Source organism: Neovison vison, chromosome 8 (assembly GCF_020171115.1).
Source record: "Neovison vison isolate M4711 chromosome 8, ASM_NN_V1, whole genome shotgun sequence".
NCBI classification, from domain to species: Eukaryota; Metazoa; Chordata; class Mammalia; order Carnivora; family Mustelidae; genus Neogale; species Neogale vison.
In genome coordinates, this window is record NC_058098.1 from 129,067,596 (window position 1) to 129,089,874 (window position 22,279).

A 22,279-nucleotide genomic window follows, 5' to 3' on the forward strand; every position below is an offset into this window, starting at 1 on the left:
TGGCTCAGGTCATGACCCCAGGGTCCTGAGATTGAGCCCCATGTTGGGCTCCCTGCTCAGCCGGAGCCTGCTTCTCCCTTGCTGTCTGCTGTCCTTGTCATTGTTGTCCCCACCCCCCGCCTGTGCTTTCTCTCTCTCTGACAGATTAAAAAAATAAAACCTTTAGGGGAGCCTGGGTGGCTCAGTGGTTTAAGCCTCTGCCTTCAACTCAGGTCATGATCTCAGGGTCCAGGGATTGAGACCCGCATCTCTGCTCCGTGGGGAGCCGGCTTCCCCCTCTCTTTCTCTGCCTGCGCCTCTACCTACTTGTGATCTCTCTCTCTCTGTCAAAACAAACAAACAAAAAAAAAACCTTTAAAAAAATAGTTTTGAGGGGTAAAAGTTTATAGATGAGAGAAAATTAAAAAGTCTTTTCTTTTTGTATGTGTTCTTATTTTTTTTTTAATTTTTTTGTTTCTGTGTTTTTAAATTCTCCCCTTGCCCTTGATAGGAATTTTACAAATTGGAGCTTCTTTAAAATTTTGCTGATTATATGTCATTATTTGCTGTCATCTTACTATTTTCCTTTTTATTTGTTGGCCCTCCCTTCACATTTGCATTTCAGCTCCCAGTTCAGTTATTTACCTTTTTCTTTTTACTGATGTAACAAATAAGTCCTCAAGTGCCTTAAAAATTCTTTTAATCTACCAAGACTTCACCTAGAATTTACATCATTTTGTTGTTCATACACTAACCAATGTACATTAAGCAAACAGGATCAGAAATACAGCTCTTTTTTTTTTAATTTTTTTTTTTTTTAAAGATTTTATTTATTTATTTGACAGAGAGAGATCACAAGTAAGCAGAGAAGTAGGCAGAGAGAGAGAGGAAAGCAGGCTCTCCGCCTAGCGGAGAGCCCGATGTGGGACTCGATCCCAGGACCCTGGGATCATGACCTGAGCCGAAGGCAGCGGCTTAACCCACTGAGCCACCCAGGCGCCCCAGAAATACAGCTCTTAAAATGTATGTGCATGTACTTCAGGAGAGATCTGTAGCTTTAGCCAAATACTCTTTGAAAATGAAAACAGCATGTTCATGGGGTGACATTGAAAATTGACACATACATTGAGAATATTTCCATGTGTGTTTGTTTCCTTATAATGTATCCAGGAATAGATCCAGGGGAGGAAGGGTGAAGAAGACGGGGCACCTGGCTCTCTCAGTTGGTTAAGCATCTGCCTTCAGCTCGGGTCATGATCTCAGGGTCCTAGAATCAAGCCTCACATCAGACTCTTTGCTCAGCGAGGAGTCTTTTTCTCCCTCTGCCTTTACCCCACGGCTTGTGCGTTTACTGTCTCAAATAAATAAATAAAATCTTTAAAATCTTTTTAAAAAGGAAAGAAGTTAAAGAAGGCAAATAAATGGATGAACTTAGAATGTTTGGGGGTTGAAGAATTCATTATTATAAAGACAACACCTTTCTTAGGTTGATGTATAGATTTATCCCAGTCTCAAGAATTTTTCAGGCTTTTTAAAGAAATTGACAAGCTGATTTAAATAATGTAAATGGAAAGACAGCCAAGAACAGTCAAGACAATCTTGAAGGACCAAGTTAATATCAAAATAATTACTGTAAATTTACAGTAACTAAACTTGTGACATTGGCACAAGGATAAGTGGAATAGAATAGCGGATCCAGAAATAAACCTCATTTAGTTACCTGATTTGGGCCCACTGTGCCACCGTGGCATATATGGGAAGGACGGTCTTTTTAGTAAATTGGACTAGAGCAATTGAATATCCAAATAGAGAAAAATGAACTTGGACTCCTCTTACACACTACACACAGACAGACACACTTTATTCTCAGAGAAATTAAATAACTTGCTTACAGTCACAGACTTAGTAAAGAACAGAAATCTTGAACCCAAGTCTATCTGGTTTATTCCAGGATGTCACACTGCTTCTCAAAGAATGCTTTTATTTCTGTCTAGAATCTATCTAAATAAATATTCCCTAAGTTCAGAACTTTTTTAAAAGTTCAGAACTTTTAATAAAATAGTGGTGAGTTGGTGGGAAAAGTGAGTTTAAATATTAGTATATTGGCAGCTTTATGGCTTTTCGCTTGTTAACAATTGACCTTTAATCTGAATTAGTAATTTTTACCTCAGTCTCTTAAAAACATTTATAACTAATTTTTAAATTAAAACTGATGATATAGGGTCTTCTTTATGTGATATTTTATATAGAACAGGAATTAGCTTAATTTATACTGAGATTAATCCACATTTTATGTTAATCTTTCGTGGGTAGTTTTATTGACCTCCATTTTAGAATTTTTGTGTCTGATCAGAAACTTTACATATTAGTTCATTCAACCAATAAAGAACACCTACGTGCTACACTCTGCTTGACTAGAGATGCTTCTTTAAGGAAAAAGACCTCATCCTCACCCACCATCATGGAGTTCGTAGTGTTCGTAGTCATAGTGTTGTGTTGAATGTAGTAGACGTGTATACCAGCACTGAAAATATCATGATTGTAGTGCTCTTTCCTTATTGCACTTTAATTCCATTTTATAAAAACATGAGTCTCTCCATTAGAATTACCATCTTTCCTTCATATAAATTTACCACAGACTATACTTCTATTAGAATTATATTAGAATTCTGTGTTTATTTTAAATAAGAAGCAAGAAAGCCCAGGCCTTTCTCCACAGCTTTAAAAGTAGTAAGATCTTAACAGAAATTTGGGTAACTGAATTTGAGGGATTTTGTTTCTTTGTTATTTTATTGATGAAACTGTTCTTGGACATTGGCTGCTTTCTTGTTTCAGAAATTATTTTACATTCTACTTGGATTTCTACACTAAAGCATCATTTGGTTGTTCATTCAGTGCGTTTTCTGATAAGTGTGTTAGGATCATCTCTTCAGAATACTGCTCTTTGAAAAGCTTCCTGACAGGAATTTTTATTTGTGTGTATGTGTGTTCTGTGGGGTTTTTTGTTGTTTTGGTTTTGGTTTCTTTGGAAATGAGTTTAGGTCTAGGTTTTTCTGGGTTAAATGTATCTTTCACATTACCTTCCCAGTTCGGCCCTCTTCCCGCCAGTGTAACAACCCCATCATGAGAGAAAATTAGTGTGCCTGTGTTTGTCTAGGATCAAAAGTTTTTGTTTTCCCCAGTAAGTCAGGGCAGCTGACCATGAAATCACAACAGGAATCTTTTAAAAGAAGTATAGATGTTGTATGCAGCCTGATGGTTTGTTAACTGTCACCAAAAGTATTAGCCAAAGAGAGGAATTGAAGTCAGTTCTGAAAGGGTGGTTTGGATCAGGCAGTCAGTGAAGTTCACCCCACTACTTAGGATTTGGGGCTCATAGGCAGTTTTTATTTTATTTAATTAATTTATTTTTAAAAGATGTCTTTATTTATTTATTTATTTGACAGACAGAGATCACAAGTAGGCAGAGAGGCAGGCAGAGAGAGAGGAGGAAGCAGGCTCCCCTCTGAGCAGAGAGCCCGACTTGGGGCTTGATCCCAGGACCCACTGAGCCACCCAGGCGCCCCTCATAGACAGTTTTTAAAGTGTCCTCATTTTCAACAGAGAGGCAGCTTTTCCTAAAGATTAAGGTGCAGGCAGTTTTTGAAACCAAACAAAAAGTAGCCTTTTTGTTGGAAAAATGGGTATCAGCGAGTGAGTTAGTGATAGAAATTATGTAATACTAGTCTGAAGACTATAGTTCATATGTTAAAATGCCAAGTCTGTTTAAATGCTCTTTTTTAAAGGAGGGAAAGTTATCAAATATCTTGTCATGATGGTCTCCCTCTTTATATTTTTAGAAATTTTACACCTAATTAGAGGCTAAAAGGTAAGGTTACTTTTAATTGCTTCTAGAAAACAATTACAAGCAGTAGAAATGGAAACAACAGATTGTTATTTTGGTTTGTAGTTTGCATCTAATGTTTGCTTTACATATTGTCATAAGATGTACAACTTTAATGTTGCATACCAGCCATGTTCATGCTTTTTGCTTTATATATTAATCAATTAAAAATGATGTGGAAGACTGCCTTTTTTTTAAAGATCTTATTTATTTATTTGACAGAGACAGACAGCGAGAGAGGGACTGCAAGCTGGGGGAGTGGGAGAAGCACGCTTCCTGCTGAGCAGGGAGCCCAGCCCAGGATGGGCTTGATCCCAAGACCCCAGGATCATGACCTGAGCCAAAGGCAGACGCTTCCTGACTGAGTCATCCAGGCACCCAAAACTGCTTTTAACTAGAATTGTATTGGTTTTGGGGGCACCTGGGTGGATCATTTGGTTGAGCATCTGACTCTTTCGTGTCAGGTCATGATCTCAGCTGAGGGAACGAGCCTAGAGTCAGGCTCTGCATTCAGCAAGGAGTCTCCTGGAAATTCTCTCCCTCTCCCACTGCCCCTCCTCCCTGCTTTCTTGCTTGCTCTCTAAAAAAACAAGTAAATAAAATCTTTTTAAAAACTACATTGGTTTTTAAACTCACTGAAGCCTCAGTCTTTCTCCAGTAAATTTTTGTGTCTTTATATGGCAGATATGTAATTAATAATGATTAGAGAAATTTTATGTGATTTATTCCCCATGTAACTTGAACTTGAAGCATATCCCAGATTTTAAGAACATCATACAGCATTTAGTGTTCTTCATGAGGTATAGCAGAATGCTTTAAGTGAATTGCTAAGACATAATGGTTAAAAAAAAAAACCCTCAGTCTAATTACTATTTATGCATCCTTGAGTAAGGTATTTAGTGTCTCCAAAGCCTATTGTGTCACAAGTAAAATGGAGATTATTTTCTTGTCCCATAGGGTTGGTAAGAAGATAGCATATGTATTAGTTTTCTAGGGCTGCTGTAACAAACTGCAACTGGGTGGCTTAAAACACAAATTTATTGTCTCATACTGCTGAAGGGTAGAAATCAAATCAAGGGAGGGCCATGTCTTTTTGAAGACCAGAGAGGGCAGTCCTTGCCTTTTCCTAGCTTCGTGTAGTTGCTGGCAAACCTTGGCATCCTGTGGCTTATTAGCTACATCACTCTCCTCTCCACCTGCCTCATCGTGTGACATCTCCCTGTGTGTCTCTGTCCTAAATGTTCCTCCTCTTAAGAGGATACTAGTCATTGGGTAGAGGCTCAGCCTAATGCAGTATGACCTCACTTTAACTTGGTTATAAAGACCCTATTTCCAAATAAAATCAAATTCACAGAAACCAGGAGTTAAGAATTAAACGTACTTTTGGGAGACTCAGTTCAACCCTATATAGGCTGTCCTCTGGCTTCCCCGGTTCATGTTTTGCCCACGTGCAGAACATAATTCACCCAAAACCAGCAACCCCAGTAGTCGGAACCCATCCTCCCATCAACTCAGAGTCTAAAATCTCATCTAAATAACTCAGAACTAAATCCAAATTTCATCTTCTCTGTCAGGTGAGACACTGAATATAGTCCATCCTGGATAGAGAAGAAAATTCTTCTCTATCTGTGGACCTATGAAACCTACAAAACGAGTTACCTGCTTCTAAAATACTATGGTAGCGGGGTGCCTGGGTGGCTCAGTGGGTTAAGCCACTGCCTTCGGCTCAGGTCATGATCTCAGGGTCCTGGGATCAAGTCCCGCATCGGGCTCTCTGCTCGGCAGGGAGCCTCCTTCCTCCTCTCTCTCTGCCTGCCTCTCTGCCTACTTGTGATTTCTCTCTGTCAAATAAATAAATAAAAATCTTTTTATAAATAAATAAATAAAATAAAATACTATGGTAGCTCAGGCATAGGATAGACAGTCCTGTTGCAAAAGGGAGAAATTGGAAGGAGTGAAGCAAGCAAGTGTGAATGCCAGCAGGACAAATCCTATTTGTTACAAGGCCAGAGAAGAATAGTCTGTGGCTTAGATGCTCTGTCCTCTAGATCTCCTGCTGCCCCACCTCTCTAGCCTCTGCATCTGGGGCTCTGTGCTCAAGAGTCATTCTTCATTTTGTCCAATCTCTGATCCTATCAGGCCAGGCTGGCAGTATTTTTGTTGTTAGAAAATTCTTAAAAACATTGCTAGTTTGCCATTAATGTCAAGAGATTGTCCAGCCACACCCATTGGCTCTGTGCTGTCAGCATTCTATCTCAATAACCTAAGGTTTTTTCCGTATCATCAAATGCTGGTTTTCTTTTGCTTAACGGTTCCTTTGAATTACCTCTTTCTCTTGTTTTACCATAGGCAATTAGGAGAAACCAGAGCACACCTTTAACATGTTGCTTGGAAATCTTAGCTAAGTATCCATGCCAGTTCTGTTTTCTACCCAACAACACGTTTCAGTGTGTTGCCCTGTTTCCTGTGACATGTTTTTCATTTTCGCGAGACCTCCTTTGCAGCGTCTTTAGCATTCATACTTCTACCAACGTTCATGACAAACATACGTGTTCTCGAAGACGGTAGCAGCTTTTGATAGATACTCATCACATCTATTTGAGTCCTCACCAGAATTGTCTTTAATATCCACATTTCTCTCATACCTTTCAAGGCAGCTTAGCCTTTTTGTTAAGCACCCCCAAATTCTTCCCAATCCCAGAATCACTTCATTTTTAGCGCTTTTTGTAGTAGCACTTTACTCTGAGTACCAAAATCAGGTTGTGTTTCCCAGGGCTGGTAGGGCAGATGACCCCAGCTGAGTGTCTTAAAACGAAACAACAAACTCAGGGAGGCACAATTTCAAGACCATGTAGCATTTTATGCAAAGTTCACATTCTCTGTCCAAGAAAGAGTGCTCAATTAATGGTTTCTGCCTTTTTAAAAGGACCCTCATGGACCGCCAGGGCCTAGCGCATAGTATCAGTTAGGAATATTAAGCTATTAAGTGGACTTTCTAAAGTAGATAAAGAAACTGATTATGTTAAACACGTAATAAACCCTATTTAAAATGATGGCACAGCTTAGGACAGAGTTCTGACCAGTGCGTCCTTCACGAAGTATTTAAAGTTAGGAATATGTAACCAACATCCTAAAGTAATTCATGTGCATATTGAGAAGCACTGCTCCGAAGTCATTTTTCCTACCAAAATATAGTATATGCATATAAGCATAACAAGTCAAATTATTCATCTGCTCCAAATGTTCCATGTACTTCTTTTAAAAAGTGATCATAGAAAACATACTGAACTGAAAGTACTACACTTGATCTTAGCCAGAAGGGCGAGAAGCGATGAACTGAAAGTACTAAGCTGACCTGTTCATGGGGTTGAAGTAACTAAAGTTAATGTCATAAAGTAAAATAGACTGTCCTCATTTTAGACTCCCACTCTGTATCATTGATTGTTGCCTGCTCCAATTAATTGGTCATCTTTGGTTATCAGCTTATGATTTCTTGAGCTTTCTAGAGCCTTGTGTTCTGAAACAGGCACTGTCTAGTAGCTTATATATAGTTGTACCCTTTTTAGGGCCCCAGATCTACTAGAATTACCATTTTTATTTGAAATAGGGGTTGACAACCTGGTATAAAATGAAACCTTGGATTATCTCAAATTATAATTCATTAGCCTCCAAACTGTTCTATCAGAATAATCTTCAGATTTGATTTTTTCAAAATTTTGTTCTATTTTCTAAGATTTTATTTTTTTATTTGACAGAGATCACAAGTAGGCAGAAAGGCAGGTGGGCGGGGGGAGCAGGCTCCCTGCTGAGCAGAGAGCCTGATGCAGGGCTCGATTTCAGGACCCTGAGATCATGACCTGAGCCGAAGGCAGACGCTTAACCCACTGAGCCACCCAGATTTGATTTTTTTAATAAAAATTACCCACGGAGAATAATTTAGTAGGTCTTGAGTAAGGCTCATAAGTCTGTATTTTTAAAAGAATACACAGAGCTGATAGGGTGAGGAACTGCCATTCCAGGTCCTCAGGAGGTAGAAAATCATGAAAAGAGTAGTCAGGTTTATTTACTTTGTGGTGGTTTCAGTTGTTAACACTGTTTTTCTTCTTTGTTTTTCTTAGTATTTTATAATCTTACATTTTTTATTAATAATAGGAAGGATTCTTAAACAACAGACTTCTCAAGGAAGTTAATGAAAATTTATAAAATCATATTATTTCTACTAGGATAATTGTATGGTGTTTGGCTTACTTAGTTGTAACGAATGAACTTGAAAAATTCTTATGTAAATAGCGTGTAAGGGGCAGCACACTGTTGTTTCATAACCTCAAGCCAGGAGTCCTGGCTGACTAGCTGCATGTCACCCTAGTGACTTTAAATAATAAAGATTATTATAATAATATAATAATAAAGATTCTAGTACAAATCTCCATGTCTAATAACATTCTTATCCAAGTAGTGATTAAGAAGTGGTAAATAAGGGGGGATGTCAGAGATGAATTGAAGGACTGTTATCCCTTTAACACATTTGATGCAGGAGCATACCTGCTCATAGACCGGCACTAGCAATGGTATGAATAGAGATAGCCTGTTTGTGTGCTTGTCTTAATTCTGGAATAATTTTAGACCTTCAGGAAAGTTTAACACTGATACAAAAACATTCCAATTCTAACCTTCACCCAGATTTTCCAAATGTTATTTTACCACATTAACTTTATCATTCTTTTCCTCTCTCTCTGCATAATCCTTTCCCCTCACATCCAGTTTTTTCCTTGATACTTTGGAAAGAATGTTGCAGATATATTGTCCTTTACCCATAAATAGTTCAGTATATGTTTTCTAAAAATAAGGACATTCTTTTATGTAACCACAATTATCAAAGTCAGGAAATTAACAATGATACAATACCACAATCAGATCAACCAACTTATTCAAACTTTGCTCTGGGGAGGGGAAAGAGTAAGGATTGGGAAGGAGATTGATTAGGGGGCTCACATACAGCAGCACTCACTTGTTATGGCTCTTTATTCTTCTTCAGTCTTGCACTGTTAGTCTTTTATGACTTAGGCATTTTTGAAGAATATAGGCCAGTTTTGTAAAATGTCCTTCAATCCCATAATCGGTTTTGGATGGCACGCTTTCATTGTTTAGACAACTAGATTTAATGTGTTTAATGTATATTATCAATTGGGTTGTAAATGCTTATTCCATTTGTAAAGAAAGAAAAGTGTCCTGTCCTGAGAGAATTTTTTTCAATTTTGCAAAGGAAATACTAATTAAGACTTTCAGGACTGAAATTCAGAGGTTTTTAAAATTCAAGGCAATTTAGCATTGTTAGACCTTTAAGTTGGCAAAGAGTGTATTAGGTGTTTGGTGTTAGGGAGCTGAGAGAATATAATCAAAGAATATCTAGACATGGGAGAAATTTCTGTTAGATATTAGACATACCAGATAAAATTGGCAGTCATTATTCCTGTGGTAATGTATCGTGGGGTTATCATAGAGGATAGGTATGTATTTTGAATTTGGTGTTGAAAATCTTCAGTTCATTAAGGTCAGAGAGATGTAGGATTGGGCCTTATGTTTGAGGTAATGATAAGCAATGGTAATAGGAGGAGAAGTGAACAATTAAATTAGGATTCTACTAGGAAATGTGTGTGGGAAATCGGTTCAGAATAATGACTTGAAAATTAAGCTGAAGATTTTAGAGAATGTACTCTAGCAGGATGTTTTAATGTAAAGTGACATCATCAAAGTAGCTTTGGCTGAGACATTGTAGTTGTTCTTTGTAAAAACAGATTAGAATGAGAAGCAGAGGACCCCTGTCCTACAAAAAGAACTGTTAGAAATTCGAATGGGCTAGTGAACAGTTCATGGCACTGTATATTCATGGAACTTTATAAATAGAAATAATAGGAGCTAGAGGGTTAAGAGTACTGAGGAAATCAGTCAGCTGAGGTCACAATCTCGGGGTGGTAGGATCAAGCCCTTTGTTGGTCTCTGCACTGGACCTGAAGCCCCACTTAAGATTCTTAAGATTCAATGTGTCAGACATTGTTTTAGGTGCCGGGTATCTAGCATGTAGGTAGGTGAATGTAACTTTGTAGCACGCACTTCGGAAAGGGGACTGGAAAGTCATGTAAATTAGAATATGTATAATTTGGATGGTGGGAAATTCAACCAAAAAAAGCTAGAAAAAGTAAAACAGGAAATGTGCTAACACAATTCACTCTCCAGGATTGTAACTCTCTTACTACTCCTTGTCCCTATAACTCTTTTTGCCTTTAAATGCCTCTCTACCTTTGCAACTTTGCACTGACAGTGTGTCCTTGGTATCATCTCTGGCTTGTCTGGATTGTATACTTAGCACTAATCTGCACTGAGATGGTATACAGTAGCATAAAGCTAATGGTAAATTTTGTTTGAGCTACTAAATCTGCACTTCATGGTTTTCTGTACATTTTTCTTTTTTAAAAGGACACTGTCAAGTACTTTTAAATGGTTATTTGTAATAACAATTTTCTTCTCGTATTTTTTGTTGTTTCTATTGACTGCCCTTCCTTTAATTTTCTTGTTTGGAATGGAATATTAGTTAAGGAGGTTTTTTAATTTGTCTCAAATGATCAAGATTAAAGTTCTAGGAAAAATAAATGTTTATTTCTATTTCTTATTGTAAAATAATAGTATTTTATGGAGAATATTCCTTTAAAATTTTAAAAGTATTTTAGAATAAGATGTAATTTGGATTTATTATTATTTAATACTGTGGGGTTTTTTTGTGTGTGTGTGTTTTTTTTTAACTTCAAAAAGTAGTCAGTGTGTTAACTTCTTTAAGAAACGGTTTTTCGGGGGCTCCTGGCTGGCTCAGTCAGTAGAGCATGCAGCTCTTGATCTCAGGGTTGTGAGTTCAAGCCCCACCTTATGCATAGAGTTTACTTTAAAAAAAAAGAAAGAAAGAAAGAAAGAAAGAAAGATTTTCTTCACATAGAGGTATATATGATTTAATGCATCTTTTTATATACTAGTCCAAAAAAATTACGAGTTTAGCCCTCAGTGTTTCATTAACACTGCAGATAAATTTCAGCCCAACTCTTAGTGACTTAAAATCTGAGTTTGCTAGCTATTGTAACCTTGTTAATACTGGAAATTTTATTGGTGGTTTCAGTGTTCTGGTATTGATACTAGAATGTATGATATTAGGTGCTATAATTATAATTGTGTTTTAAACTAAGCTTCTAAGAACAAATAAAAGTTTTCTGTATGACATTAGATGTTAAAATTATTAAACTGTCAAAAACAAATACAGGTTTATTTTTCTTGTGTTTTCTAGTCTTTTCCCCCCAGATCCTATAGCCACACACAACATTAAATTAAAATGTGTGAGATTTCTCTTTCCATTTTAATTTCCTGTTATAACATATAGGAATTAATTGTTAGTGGAATGAATTTTTTTTTTTAATGGATTTTTAGTTAAGTAACTCTTAACTTGAGGAATGGCCTTGTCAAAAATATTTGCTGACCCCAGCTGCTTTGTTGTAGGAGGCCTGACAAACGGTAGTGGTCGATATATCTCTGCAGCACCTGGAGCAGAAGCAAAATACCGAAGTGCTTCAAGCACTTCCAGTCTGTTCAGCTCCAGCAGCCAGCTCTTTCCTCCTTCTCGACTTCGGTATAATAGGTCTGATATTATGCCTTCTGGCCGAAGTAGATTATTGGAAGATTTCAGGAACAACCGTTTTCCAAACCTTCAACTTAGAGACTTGATCGGACACATAGTTGAGTTTTCTCAAGACCAGCATGGTTCTAGGTAGGTGATGATCATTTATGATACTCTGCTCTGTAGTTTTGCTTTGAAAATTACTGCCTTGTAAGAGCATATTTTTCTTGACTGGGGTCATTTCATCTGCATGAAAGTTGGAAGTTTTTAAAAAAATAAATACCTGATAATTTTTTTTCTTTGGTATTAATACAAATGATAAATATCAAGGTTTTTAAAAATTATTTATGGTTTCCCAGTTTTCTGTAATGAGAATATTTTTATAGTGAATATATAGCAGTGCCTTTTTATTGGATTATTTTTATTACTTTGACTCACTTTAATTTTCCTTTTAAAATAATGCTCTGAAGTACATCTCTGGACTTAAGTATTTGTCCCTGATATAGACTTTGTCTTAAAAAAAAAAATTAAAAAGAAAGTTAAGTGTTTGTGCTCCTTTATAGATTTGTATTTGATGTGATGTGGGTTGAGACATTTCACTTGTAACACATTTATTAAATTTGAATTGTGTTTTCCTTTTATAGTTTTATTTTACCTCCCTATGGTTGAAAATTCCTTAAGAGTAGCACATCAACCTTGTATCATTCATAGTGGGTAGATTTTATTTGTAAGAGCTTCTTTTATTGGGGCGCCTGGGTGGCTGTCATTGAGTGTCTGCCTTCGGCTCACGTCATAATCCCAGGGTCATGGGATCCAGCCCTGCACTGGGCTCCTTGCACAGTGGGAAGCCTGCTTCTCCCTCTCCCACTCCCCCTGCTTGTGCTCCTTCTCTCTCTCTCTCTTTATCAAATAAGTAAAATCTTTTAAAAAAAGAAAAAAGAGCTGCTTTTATTATGCTCTAAGCCTAGATATTATTTAGTAAATATTATGAGAAAATATGTGAATATCCAATAAACTATCTTTTTTCTTCATTGATTATAATGTAGCCAGGACTAACTTAAGTGTTAAACTTCTTTATGTCCAGATTTTTTACCTAACTAGTAGTTATTTCAAATTAAGCTGTTACAAAGGGAAAAAAAATAATCAAGGTGGTATAAAGAAATGTTTCATAACTTTTGTCTTTTCTTGCTTTAAATTGACTGTTCACAGTACTAAATGCGTTAGTACTATTTCTGGAAATAAATTTATGTGTATATATGTGGGGGTGTGTAATAATACTCAAGTCAGATTTTTACAGAAGCTGTTTCCAGTGTGTTGTCATGGCTTGTAAAATTTTTTCTACATAGATTCATTCAACAAAAACTAGAGAGAGCTACTCCGGCTGAGCGACAGATGGTATTTAATGAAATTCTACAAGCAGCCTATCAATTAATGACAGATGTTTTTGGAAACTATGTTATACAGAAATTTTTTGAGGTAAGCACACATACGTGTTCGTATATCTATCCAACTATATGTTTTTAATGCTTAGAAAGGTCCAGGAAGTTGGGTAAGAGTCATATAAAAATATGTGTACTTGGGGGGCATCCTGGGTGGCTCATTTGGTTGAGGGTCCTTTTTTGGCTTGGGTCATGGTCTCAGAGTCCTGGAATCAAGCCCACATTGGGCTCCCTGTTCAGTAGAAAGTATGCTTCTCCCTCTGCCCCTCTGCCCGCTCATGCGCTCACTCTCTTTCTGAAATAGATAAAATCTTCCAAAATAACATATTTTATATATATAAAGCTTTATATATAAAGCTCATTACGCGTGCATACACACACACACACACACACACACACACGTATATAAAACTCATTCATATATGATCTTGGTAGAAAGTATTTGCAAATGCTCTATCTGATAAAAGATTTTATATCCAGAATATATAAAGAACTCCTAAAACTCAACAGAAAGACAACCCAATTTAAAAAAATGTACAGGAGGGGCTGCCTGGCTGGCTCAGTCAGTAGAGCATGCAATTCTTCATCTCAGGGTTGTGGGTTCCAGTCCTATGTTGGGTGTAGAGATTACTTAAAAAATCTTTAAGAGGACTTGAATAGACATTTCTCTATAGAAGATACACAAATAGCCAGTGAGCAGCACATGAAAAGAAGCTTGCACAGTTAACATCAGAATATAGTTGAGAATTATCTGGTTTGAATGTATGACTCAGAAATTAAAGGAGATTTTGTTTGTTTAAAGTCAAGACGGAAGATGTTTAAAAGAATAACGGGTGGTTAATGTAGTAGTAACAAGAAAATTATAGATAGTGAGACTTAACCCCCCAAAAAAGTAATACAGTTATTTCAGGCAGCTATGGATTTACCTTAATTTTTCTTTTCTTTTTTTAAAGATTTTATTTATTTCAGAGAGAGAAATCACAAGTAGGCAGAGGCAGGCCGGGGGTGGGTGGGGAGGAGGCTCCCTGCTGAGCAGAAAGCCCAATGTGGGACTTGATCCCAGGACCCCGACCTGAGCGAAAGGCAGAGGCTTAACCCACTGAGCCACCCAGGCGCCATTAATTTCTTTTACTCAAATCCTCCTTCCTACATGATTACCAAATGTGATATTTTTAAAATAGAATGAATAGGCTGCAAACAGTGGGTTTTTCAGGTTTAATGAAATGATATTATGGTTTATTTTAACATTAATTTCTTTTCCATCAGTTTGGGAGTTTGGATCAAAAATTAGCCCTCGCTACTCGTATCCGGGGTCATGTTCTGCCTTTAGCCTTGCAGATGTATGGCTGTCGTGTTATTCAGAAAGCATTAGAGTCTATTTCATCTGACCAGCAGGTAATTGTAAGTTAAAACAAAATTTTTGTATTTTATTTAGTTTTTAAATTCTTACTTTATAATCTTGGAGTGAAAATTAAATATTTCCACAATTAGAATAAAATACTTTAAAAAAATCTGTCTCAAACAGTACATTATTGTTAGCCAGTAGATCTTTGATCTGTCCTTCATTTGCTTCATCTTTTCATCTTTAAGTGAAGATACTTCAGTGCCTCCTGTGTGGTAAGCAGAATACTGCATGATGGGTATTTTTGCTATACTTGCTTATTTGATTTTCTGTAGTACCAGGAATACTGTTCACTATTTCCAAAGTGTACTTGGATTGTACTTAGTTCTACCATAAGAATAAAAAAATGTTTTCTTAAGTTTTCTTTTAATTCCAGTTAACATACAGCTGTGGAGCACTTCCCAGATTGTGTGTCATCTGTATACTGTGGAGCACTTCCCAGATTGTTTGTCATCTGTATGCAGGCACCTGCTAATCTTTGTACTGTTCCCGTTTTAGTATATATGCTTTGGAAATGAGCACAAGAATAAAAAAAAAAAAAAAAATTTAAAACCAATTGCAGTCTTATATGCCACTTAAAAATTACATAAATTAAGTTCTTAAAAATTTAATAAAGTTCTTAAAATTTTCATTTAAAAAGTTCTTTAAAAATTCAGTAGGAAAAGTAACCTAAGAATTTTATTAACAAGAGTCACAGTTTTTAAGGTAAAGAGGGAAGAGAACACATATAAATTAAATGGGAATATACTGTATTCTTGATAAAAAAGTCTATTAAGATTTTATTTTAAATTTTAAAAAGATTAATGCTAATTCCCATCATGTGCTCATGGGAATTATAACTGATCAGAACAGACAGGAATATATTAATAGGATGAGGATAAATGCTGATCTGCTAGATTTTTAAATTGTGAAGCATTATCACTACTGTGGTTCTTGTAGGAGATTAGGCAAACTTTAGAAATGGAATTCATAACCCCAAATAGATGCCATTATATAAAATGTGTGTGTGTGTATAAAACTAGTTTGTGTAATACAGTAAACTTAGAGTAAAGGAAATAATTATTTCTTAAAGGGCATTGGTAATTAGTAAATTTGGGAAGAGATTACATTTGATTCTCCACCCACATATATTATTACATAATAAATTCCAGAATTAAAAACAGTAATAACGCATACATGGATATGTGTGTGTATGTGTAAAAATTTGTGAGAAAATAGTATTACTTCCATGGAGGAAATCCTGAGTTCTAGAGTAATTGAAGATACGTCACAATGGAAAAGATCAACAAATTTTAATTATTGTAGATGCTTACATAACTGCTCTACCATAAGTCTCAAGCTCATTTAGATACTTTAAAGAATGAGATCTTGGGCATCTGCGTGGCTCAGTTGGTTAAGCGTCTGCCTTTGACTTGGATCATGATCTCAGGGTTCCGAGATTGAGTCCTGAATCTGGCTCCCTACTCTGGGAAATCTGCTTTTCCCTCTATCCTTCCCTTTATCCTCTATGCTCATGATCTCTGTGTCTCTCTCTCTCTTTCTCTCTTTCAAATGGATAAATCAAATCTTAAAAAAGAGTGAGATCTTGCCACTAGAAATAACATGAATGGGTCTAGAAGGCATCATACTAAGTGAAATAAGTCAGAGGAAGGACAGATACCTTTGATTTCACTTACAATATGGAATCTGGTAAACAGAACTAACAACAAACTCTTAAATACAGGGGACAGACTCTTGGTTCCCAGAGTGGTGGTAGGTGGCAAGGGGGGGGAGGCAATAGGTGAATGGGGGAGTAAGAAGTATAAACTTTCAGTTAAAAAATAAAAAAAAGTCATGGAAATGAAAAGTACAGTGTAGGGAATATAATCAGTAATGTAATGGTGTTTCATGGTGACTGTATCTTTTGTGGTAAGCAGTGTGTAGGGTGTATAATTGTTGAATCAGGTGTTGCACACCTGAAACTAATATAACATTGTATGTCGATTATACTTCAGTAATAAAGATATCTTTAATGTCTTTAATATTTGAAAATATAAATCAGTGAGAATAAGCCTTATGTGCACCTGTTAATAATGGTATTCTTTGGAGACTTTAGAATATTTTATTTTGTTACTTAGTTTATAGCTAAACATCTGTGTTATGTCATAGCTTAACAGAATTCCTGTAGAGTGGGTGCCTGGATGGCTCAGTGAGTTAAGCCGCTGCCTTCGGCTCAGGTCATGATCTCAGGGTCCTGGGATCGAGTCCCACATCAGGCTCTCTGCTCAGCAGGGAGCGTGCTTCCTCCTCTCTCTCTGCCTGCCTCTCTGCCTACTTGTGATCTCTCTCTGTCAAATAAATAAATGAAATCTTTAAAAAAAAAAAAAAAGAATTCCTGTAGAGTTACATCAGTATGTAGTTGAGAGTTCTTTGGGTGAGACTTTAAAGTGATAACTTCATACACTGTTTGTACTCCATTTCTTTATAGCACTGTTTCCTGTTGGCACTAGTAAGGGATACTGATTATCATGTGGCTGCCTATGTTTTTCTCTAAGGATTAAGATGTTTATTTAATAAACGCTTATAATTTTATCTTAAAAAATGAGGATCACTAGCTGGAAGAAAATGCAGTTAGTAAATAAACCTTACTGTAAATAATCTTAACCTTACTGGTAAGCAAAGAAACAAATGAAGGAAGTTATTTTTGCCAGTTAAATTTAAAAAATCTAAAATTTCCCTAGAATTAATTTCCAGAGAGAGACCTAGGTGGCTCAGTCAGTTAAATGTGTCCAACTCTTGATTTCACTGAGGTCATGATCTCAGGGTTGTGAGATCAAGCTCCACATCCGCTCCCTCGCTATCTGCCCCTCCCTCCGCTTGCATGTATTCTAAGTAATTTTTTTTAATTAAAAAATTATTTTTGAGAGAAGGGGGTTGCTTAGTAGAGAAAAAGTATAGAATTCTGAATTATATATATTGTTAGCTGAGAAGGATGATATAGAAGGTATATACAGTGAAGAGAATTGTTTAAATATGGCAGATTTAGCATCACTAGCTTATTTTTCAGGAAGTGTCATTTACATTACAGTCCTATAAAATGTTTTGATCTCACACCATCAATGACTTGGACAGGGGCAGATTTTAAACTTTGATACCTAAGAAATTGCAAAGAAATTTTGAGTATACTTTTGTACTCTATAATAGTTAATCCTGATATCTTTCCTGATGAGGTAATTTTGTAAATGTCATCATCTTTTTGCAGAGTGAAATGGTAAAGGAGCTAGATGGTCATGTTCTCAAATGTGTGAAAGATCAGAATGGAAACCATGTTGTGCAAAAATGTATTGAATGTGTTCAGCCACAGTCACTACAGTTCGTCATCGATGCTTTCAAAGGACAAGTAAGATTGATTTTTGCTTACTAATTAGGGCATTCTTTTAGAATTTGAATGTTAACATATTTCTCGTAAGTCACAAGATTACAAACATACAAGACGAAACAGTAAATGTACAGTGATTTCTGCCTCTTTCATAGAGTGGATCAGTTAGCTTCATTTTTCTTGAAGCTTTAAACTATAGAAATAGTTTAATAATATTACTTTAGGATTCCAGCTCTTCAAATTATAAACCCAACAGTGTTTTCCAAATTTTTAGGGAGAAGGAAAGGAAGGAAGACTTCAGAACCTTTAGTAAGACACAGAAAATAAATACCAATAAGTAACTAATACATAGTAATAAATAGCAGCTTATTATATCATGACTACCCTCACCTTGCAGTCTATTTTCGTTATTACATGCCCTTCATCTTCTGGTTTAGTACCTTTTGTTCAAAATGTCCGTTAGCTCCTGAGGTGCCTGGGTGGCTGTCAGTTAAGCATCCTACTCTTAGTTTCAGCTCAGGTCATGATCTTGTTGTGGGATTGAGCCCCACGTTGGCCTATGCTCAGTGTGGAGTCTACTTCAGATTTTTTTTCCCTGTCCCTCTTATTCTCTCTCTCTCTCTCTCTCTCTCAAATAAAGAAATAAAATCTTTAAGAAAAAGGGGAGGGCTGGGTGGCTCAGTCGGTTAAGGGTCTGCCTTCAGCTGGGGTCATGATCCCAGGATCTTGGGATCGAGCAGCATCAGGCACCTTGCTCGGCACGGAGCCTGCTCCTCCCTCTGTCTGCTGCTTCCTCTGCTTGTGCTCGCTTTCTGTCTCTCCAACAAATAAATAAAATCTTTTTAAAAAGAGAGAAAAGAGAGTATCTGTTAGCTCCTAAACTGAGCACCCCACTTTCCAGTCTTTACTAACAGGTTGATGGTCATACTGAAGGAGACTCCCCACCCTTCTAGTTTAAATGAATTCTGCATGTCCTCAGGAACCTGTCTATCTCATAAAACTTTCCAACAATGTCAGATAATGAAAATGCATTTCTTCTGATTGTTTTAAGGTGTTTGTACTTTCAACTCATCCTTACGGCTGCAGAGTGATCCAGCGCATCCTGGAGCACTGTACTGCAGAGCAGACCTTACCTATCTTAGAAGAACTCCACCAACACACAGAGCAGTTGGTGCAGGTATCAGCTCCCTAATAGTCTTAAATGTTTGTGTTTTTGAAAATGGTTCAAAACATAGGCAAGTATAATGTATTGCTAAATGTAGAAACACATAGTGAGACAAAAAACCTGGTATATTCTCCTGCATGTATATTGCTGAATTTTTAGAAAAAATTAACATCTTTTTAAAGAATAATCATTATTCTTAAGGAATGACTTAAGGAAAGTAATTTTTAAATATTTGTACTTAGGATCAATATGGCAATTATGTTATTCAGCATGTACTCGAACACGGGCGACCTGAAGACAAAAGCAAAATTGTTTCTGAAATCAGAGGAAAAGTGTTAGCCCTGAGTCAACACAAATTTGCCAGGTATTGCAATATTTTCTGATTCCAAGGGTCAGTTCTTCTAATTCTTTGGCTTTCATTACTAAACAAAGTAATACATGTAGACCAGCCTTAGAACATATCTTTCTTGGGATACCTGGGCGGCTCATTGGGTTAAGCGTCTGCCTTTGCCTTGGGTGTCCTGGGATGGAGTCTTAAATCAGGTTCCTTGTTCAGCAGCAGGCCTGCTTCTCCCTCTGCCTGCTGCTCCCCCTGCTTGTGCTCTCTGTCTGACAAATAAATCTTTAAATAAAATTTTAAAAATAAAAATAAAATTAAAAACTTTAAAAAACATAATCTTTATTTTAGGAGAGGGGGAAAAGCACATACCGAATGTTGCTTTTATTCTCACATGACAAATTTGTTTGCCCACAAATAATTCCATTTTTAAAGTCTGTATTCAGAAAATGATTTGTCTCCCCAATCCTATAAGTGCAAATTGCTTAGTGCATGTTAATGAAAATCTCAGACCTTAACTGATGACCTGGTTTCCTCTTTTTTGAATTATAATCATTATTTTAAGAGGCATATAATTAAACTTGTGGGTATCCAGAATGGGTTCTTCTATGATACTAATTTCTGTTTTAAAAGTAAAGGGTAAGAGAATTACAAGGGAATACTATCTTGACTTAACGTCTTCTGATGTGTTGAGCAAATTCTTTCAAAAGCAAGGATATTTAGCTGTAAAGAAAAAAGTAACAAAAAGTGGTGCAGTTAGTTAAGCATCCAACTCTTGGTTTTGGCTAAGGTTGTGATCTCAGGGTCAAGATTGAGCGTGGAGTTAGTTTCTGTGTTTAGCCAGGAATCCAGTTGGGCTTCTTTCTTCCTCTCTTTCTGCCCCTCCTGGCATATGCACCTTCTGGCTCTCAAATAAATAACTCTTCAAAGAAAGAAGTAAGACGGGTGGCTCAGTCTAGGCATCTTCCTTTAGCTCAGATCATGATCCTGGGGTCCTGGGATCCAGCTCTGTGTCAGGCCCTCTGCTCAGTGGGGAGTCTGCTTCTCCCTCTCCTCCTGCCTCTCCTCCCCACTCTGCTCCACCGCCCCTCGCTTCCTCTCAAATACATAAATCTTTTAAATAACTTTCTGTGTATCTACTTAATTTTTAGCAATGTAGTAGAAAAGTGTGTTACTCATGCCTCCCGTGCCGAGAGAGCTTTACTGATTGACGAAGTTTGCTGCCAGAATGATGGTCCTCACAGTGCCTTATACACCATGATGAAGGACCAGTATGCCAATTATGTGGTTCAGAAGATGATTGATATGGCTGAACCTGCTCAGAGAAAGATAATCATGCATAAGGTAATGCAGTTTATAGCACTTAAAATAGATGATTCGTTTGTGTGACTCAAGACTACAATTTTAGCTTATTTCCTCTTCTGTTATAACTGGAGGGGGGAAAAAAAAATCAGTGGATAACCTTTGAAAAATGTAGGTATGGTGTACCATTTCATTAAATTCCTAAAAGGGTCTCAATAAAATTGCATTCATTCTTATCTTTTTACCTGTCTTTAGCATTGCCCATCCCTGTTTTATTTAAATATATTTGGTTTGCCATAATACATGGATTGAACATTAATTTTAAAATCTAATTAGGTTTTCTCACTAACCTAATACATTCTCCTAAAGAGAGAATTTATTTTGATTGGATTTTTTTTTTTAAACAAGCTATTTTCTCCCTAGAATCTAATGATTCTTTTTTTTTTTTTTTTTAATGATTCTTTTATAATGCATTGATTTCCATGGGAAAAGTGCTAAAAAGAATGTGGACGAAATGCTACATACTGAAATCTTTTTCTAAATCAATTCATTTAAGAAACAGGTGCCTAGGGTCGCCTGGGTGGCTCAGTGGGTTAAAGCCCCTGCCTTCGGCTCAGGTCATGATCTTGGGGGTCCTGGGATTGAGCCTCGCATCGGGCTCTCTGTTCGGCAGGGAGTCTGCTTCCCCCTCTCCCTTTCTCTCTGCCTACATGTGATATCTCTCTCTCTGTCAAATAAATAAATAAATCTTTAAAAAAAAGAAAAGAAGAGAAACAAGTACCTGTTGGCTTGGTTCAAATAAATGTCTGCCTTCAGCCCAGGTCATGATCTGGGATGAGTCCCACATCAGGCTCCCTGCTTATGCCCTGGCTTTCTCTCTCTCTTTCAGATACATTAATAACATCTTCAAAAAAAAAAAAAAAAAACAGGACATATAACTTCTTAGGACCTCTTGTCATATAAAGAGAAATATAAGATCATAAGTTTTTTACCTTTTTAAAAAAGTAATACTTCTGCTTAAAAATATGTACTTGTTCAGTCTTATTTTTAAGAACTAACTACATTATTTAACCAATACCATATTTATGACATTTGGATTGTTTCTAGTTTTATAACTATCATAAGCAGTGCTGTATATAAATGTCTTTGCATAACCATCTGTTTTTGTGGGATGAATTCTTAGGTGTGGAATTGCTGATGCAAAGTATATGAGCATGTTACATGTTGATAGATACTGCCAGGTTGCTCTCAAAGAATCTGTACACGTTTGCACGTCTACCAGTGTATAAGAATGCTTGTGTTGTCATGATCTCATCAGTACCGGTTACTGTTCCTTAGAAAATTTTTGCCAGTCTGGGCACCTGGGTGGCTCAGTCGGTTAAGCATCTGTCTTCAGCTCAGGCCATGATCCCAGGGTCCAGGGATCGAGCCCCATGTCAGGCTCCCTACTTAGCGGGAAACTTGTCTCTCCTTTCCCTCTGTCCCTACCCTGACTTGTGCTCTTTCTCTCCCTCTCTCTCTCTCTCAAATAAAATGTGTAAAATACTTAAGAAAAAAAATTTTTTTGCCAGTCTGTGTAGAAAGATAATGATATGATTTCTTTTCATTTGCATTTTAAAAACTATTAGTGAGATTTTGAACAATTTAAATGTATTAGCCATCACATATCTGATTGCTTATTCATGTCTTTTGCTCCATTTTTATTGAATTTTTATCCAAGAGACTTGAGCTAGAAAATTCTGTCTTCATCAACTTTAAGA

The 22,279-nt window shown here is 36.7% G+C and overlaps 1 protein-coding gene across 7 annotated transcripts in view; it reads left to right on the plus strand.

Annotated features, from left to right (window-relative positions):
- The window catches only part of PUM2 (pumilio RNA binding family member 2), a 101,920-nt gene that overhangs the window by 76,366 nt on the left and 3,275 nt on the right, over positions 1-22,279 (plus strand). For 5 of the 7 annotated variants that reach the window (XM_044262015.1, XM_044262014.1, XM_044262018.1 and 2 more), the window contains 7 exons: positions 11,399-11,666; positions 12,863-12,992; positions 14,222-14,356; positions 17,599-17,736; positions 18,767-18,892; positions 19,123-19,244; positions 20,369-20,561. In XM_044262015.1, coding sequence (XP_044117950.1) covers positions 11,399-11,666; positions 12,863-12,992; positions 14,222-14,356; positions 17,599-17,736; positions 18,767-18,892; positions 19,123-19,244; positions 20,369-20,561 — 1,112 coding nt within the window. The remainder of the gene's footprint in view (positions 1-11,398; positions 11,667-12,862; positions 12,993-14,221; positions 14,357-17,598; positions 17,737-18,766; positions 18,893-19,122; positions 19,245-20,368; positions 20,562-22,279) is intronic. The other 2 variants (XM_044262017.1, XM_044262019.1) reach the window with 1 other exon arrangement.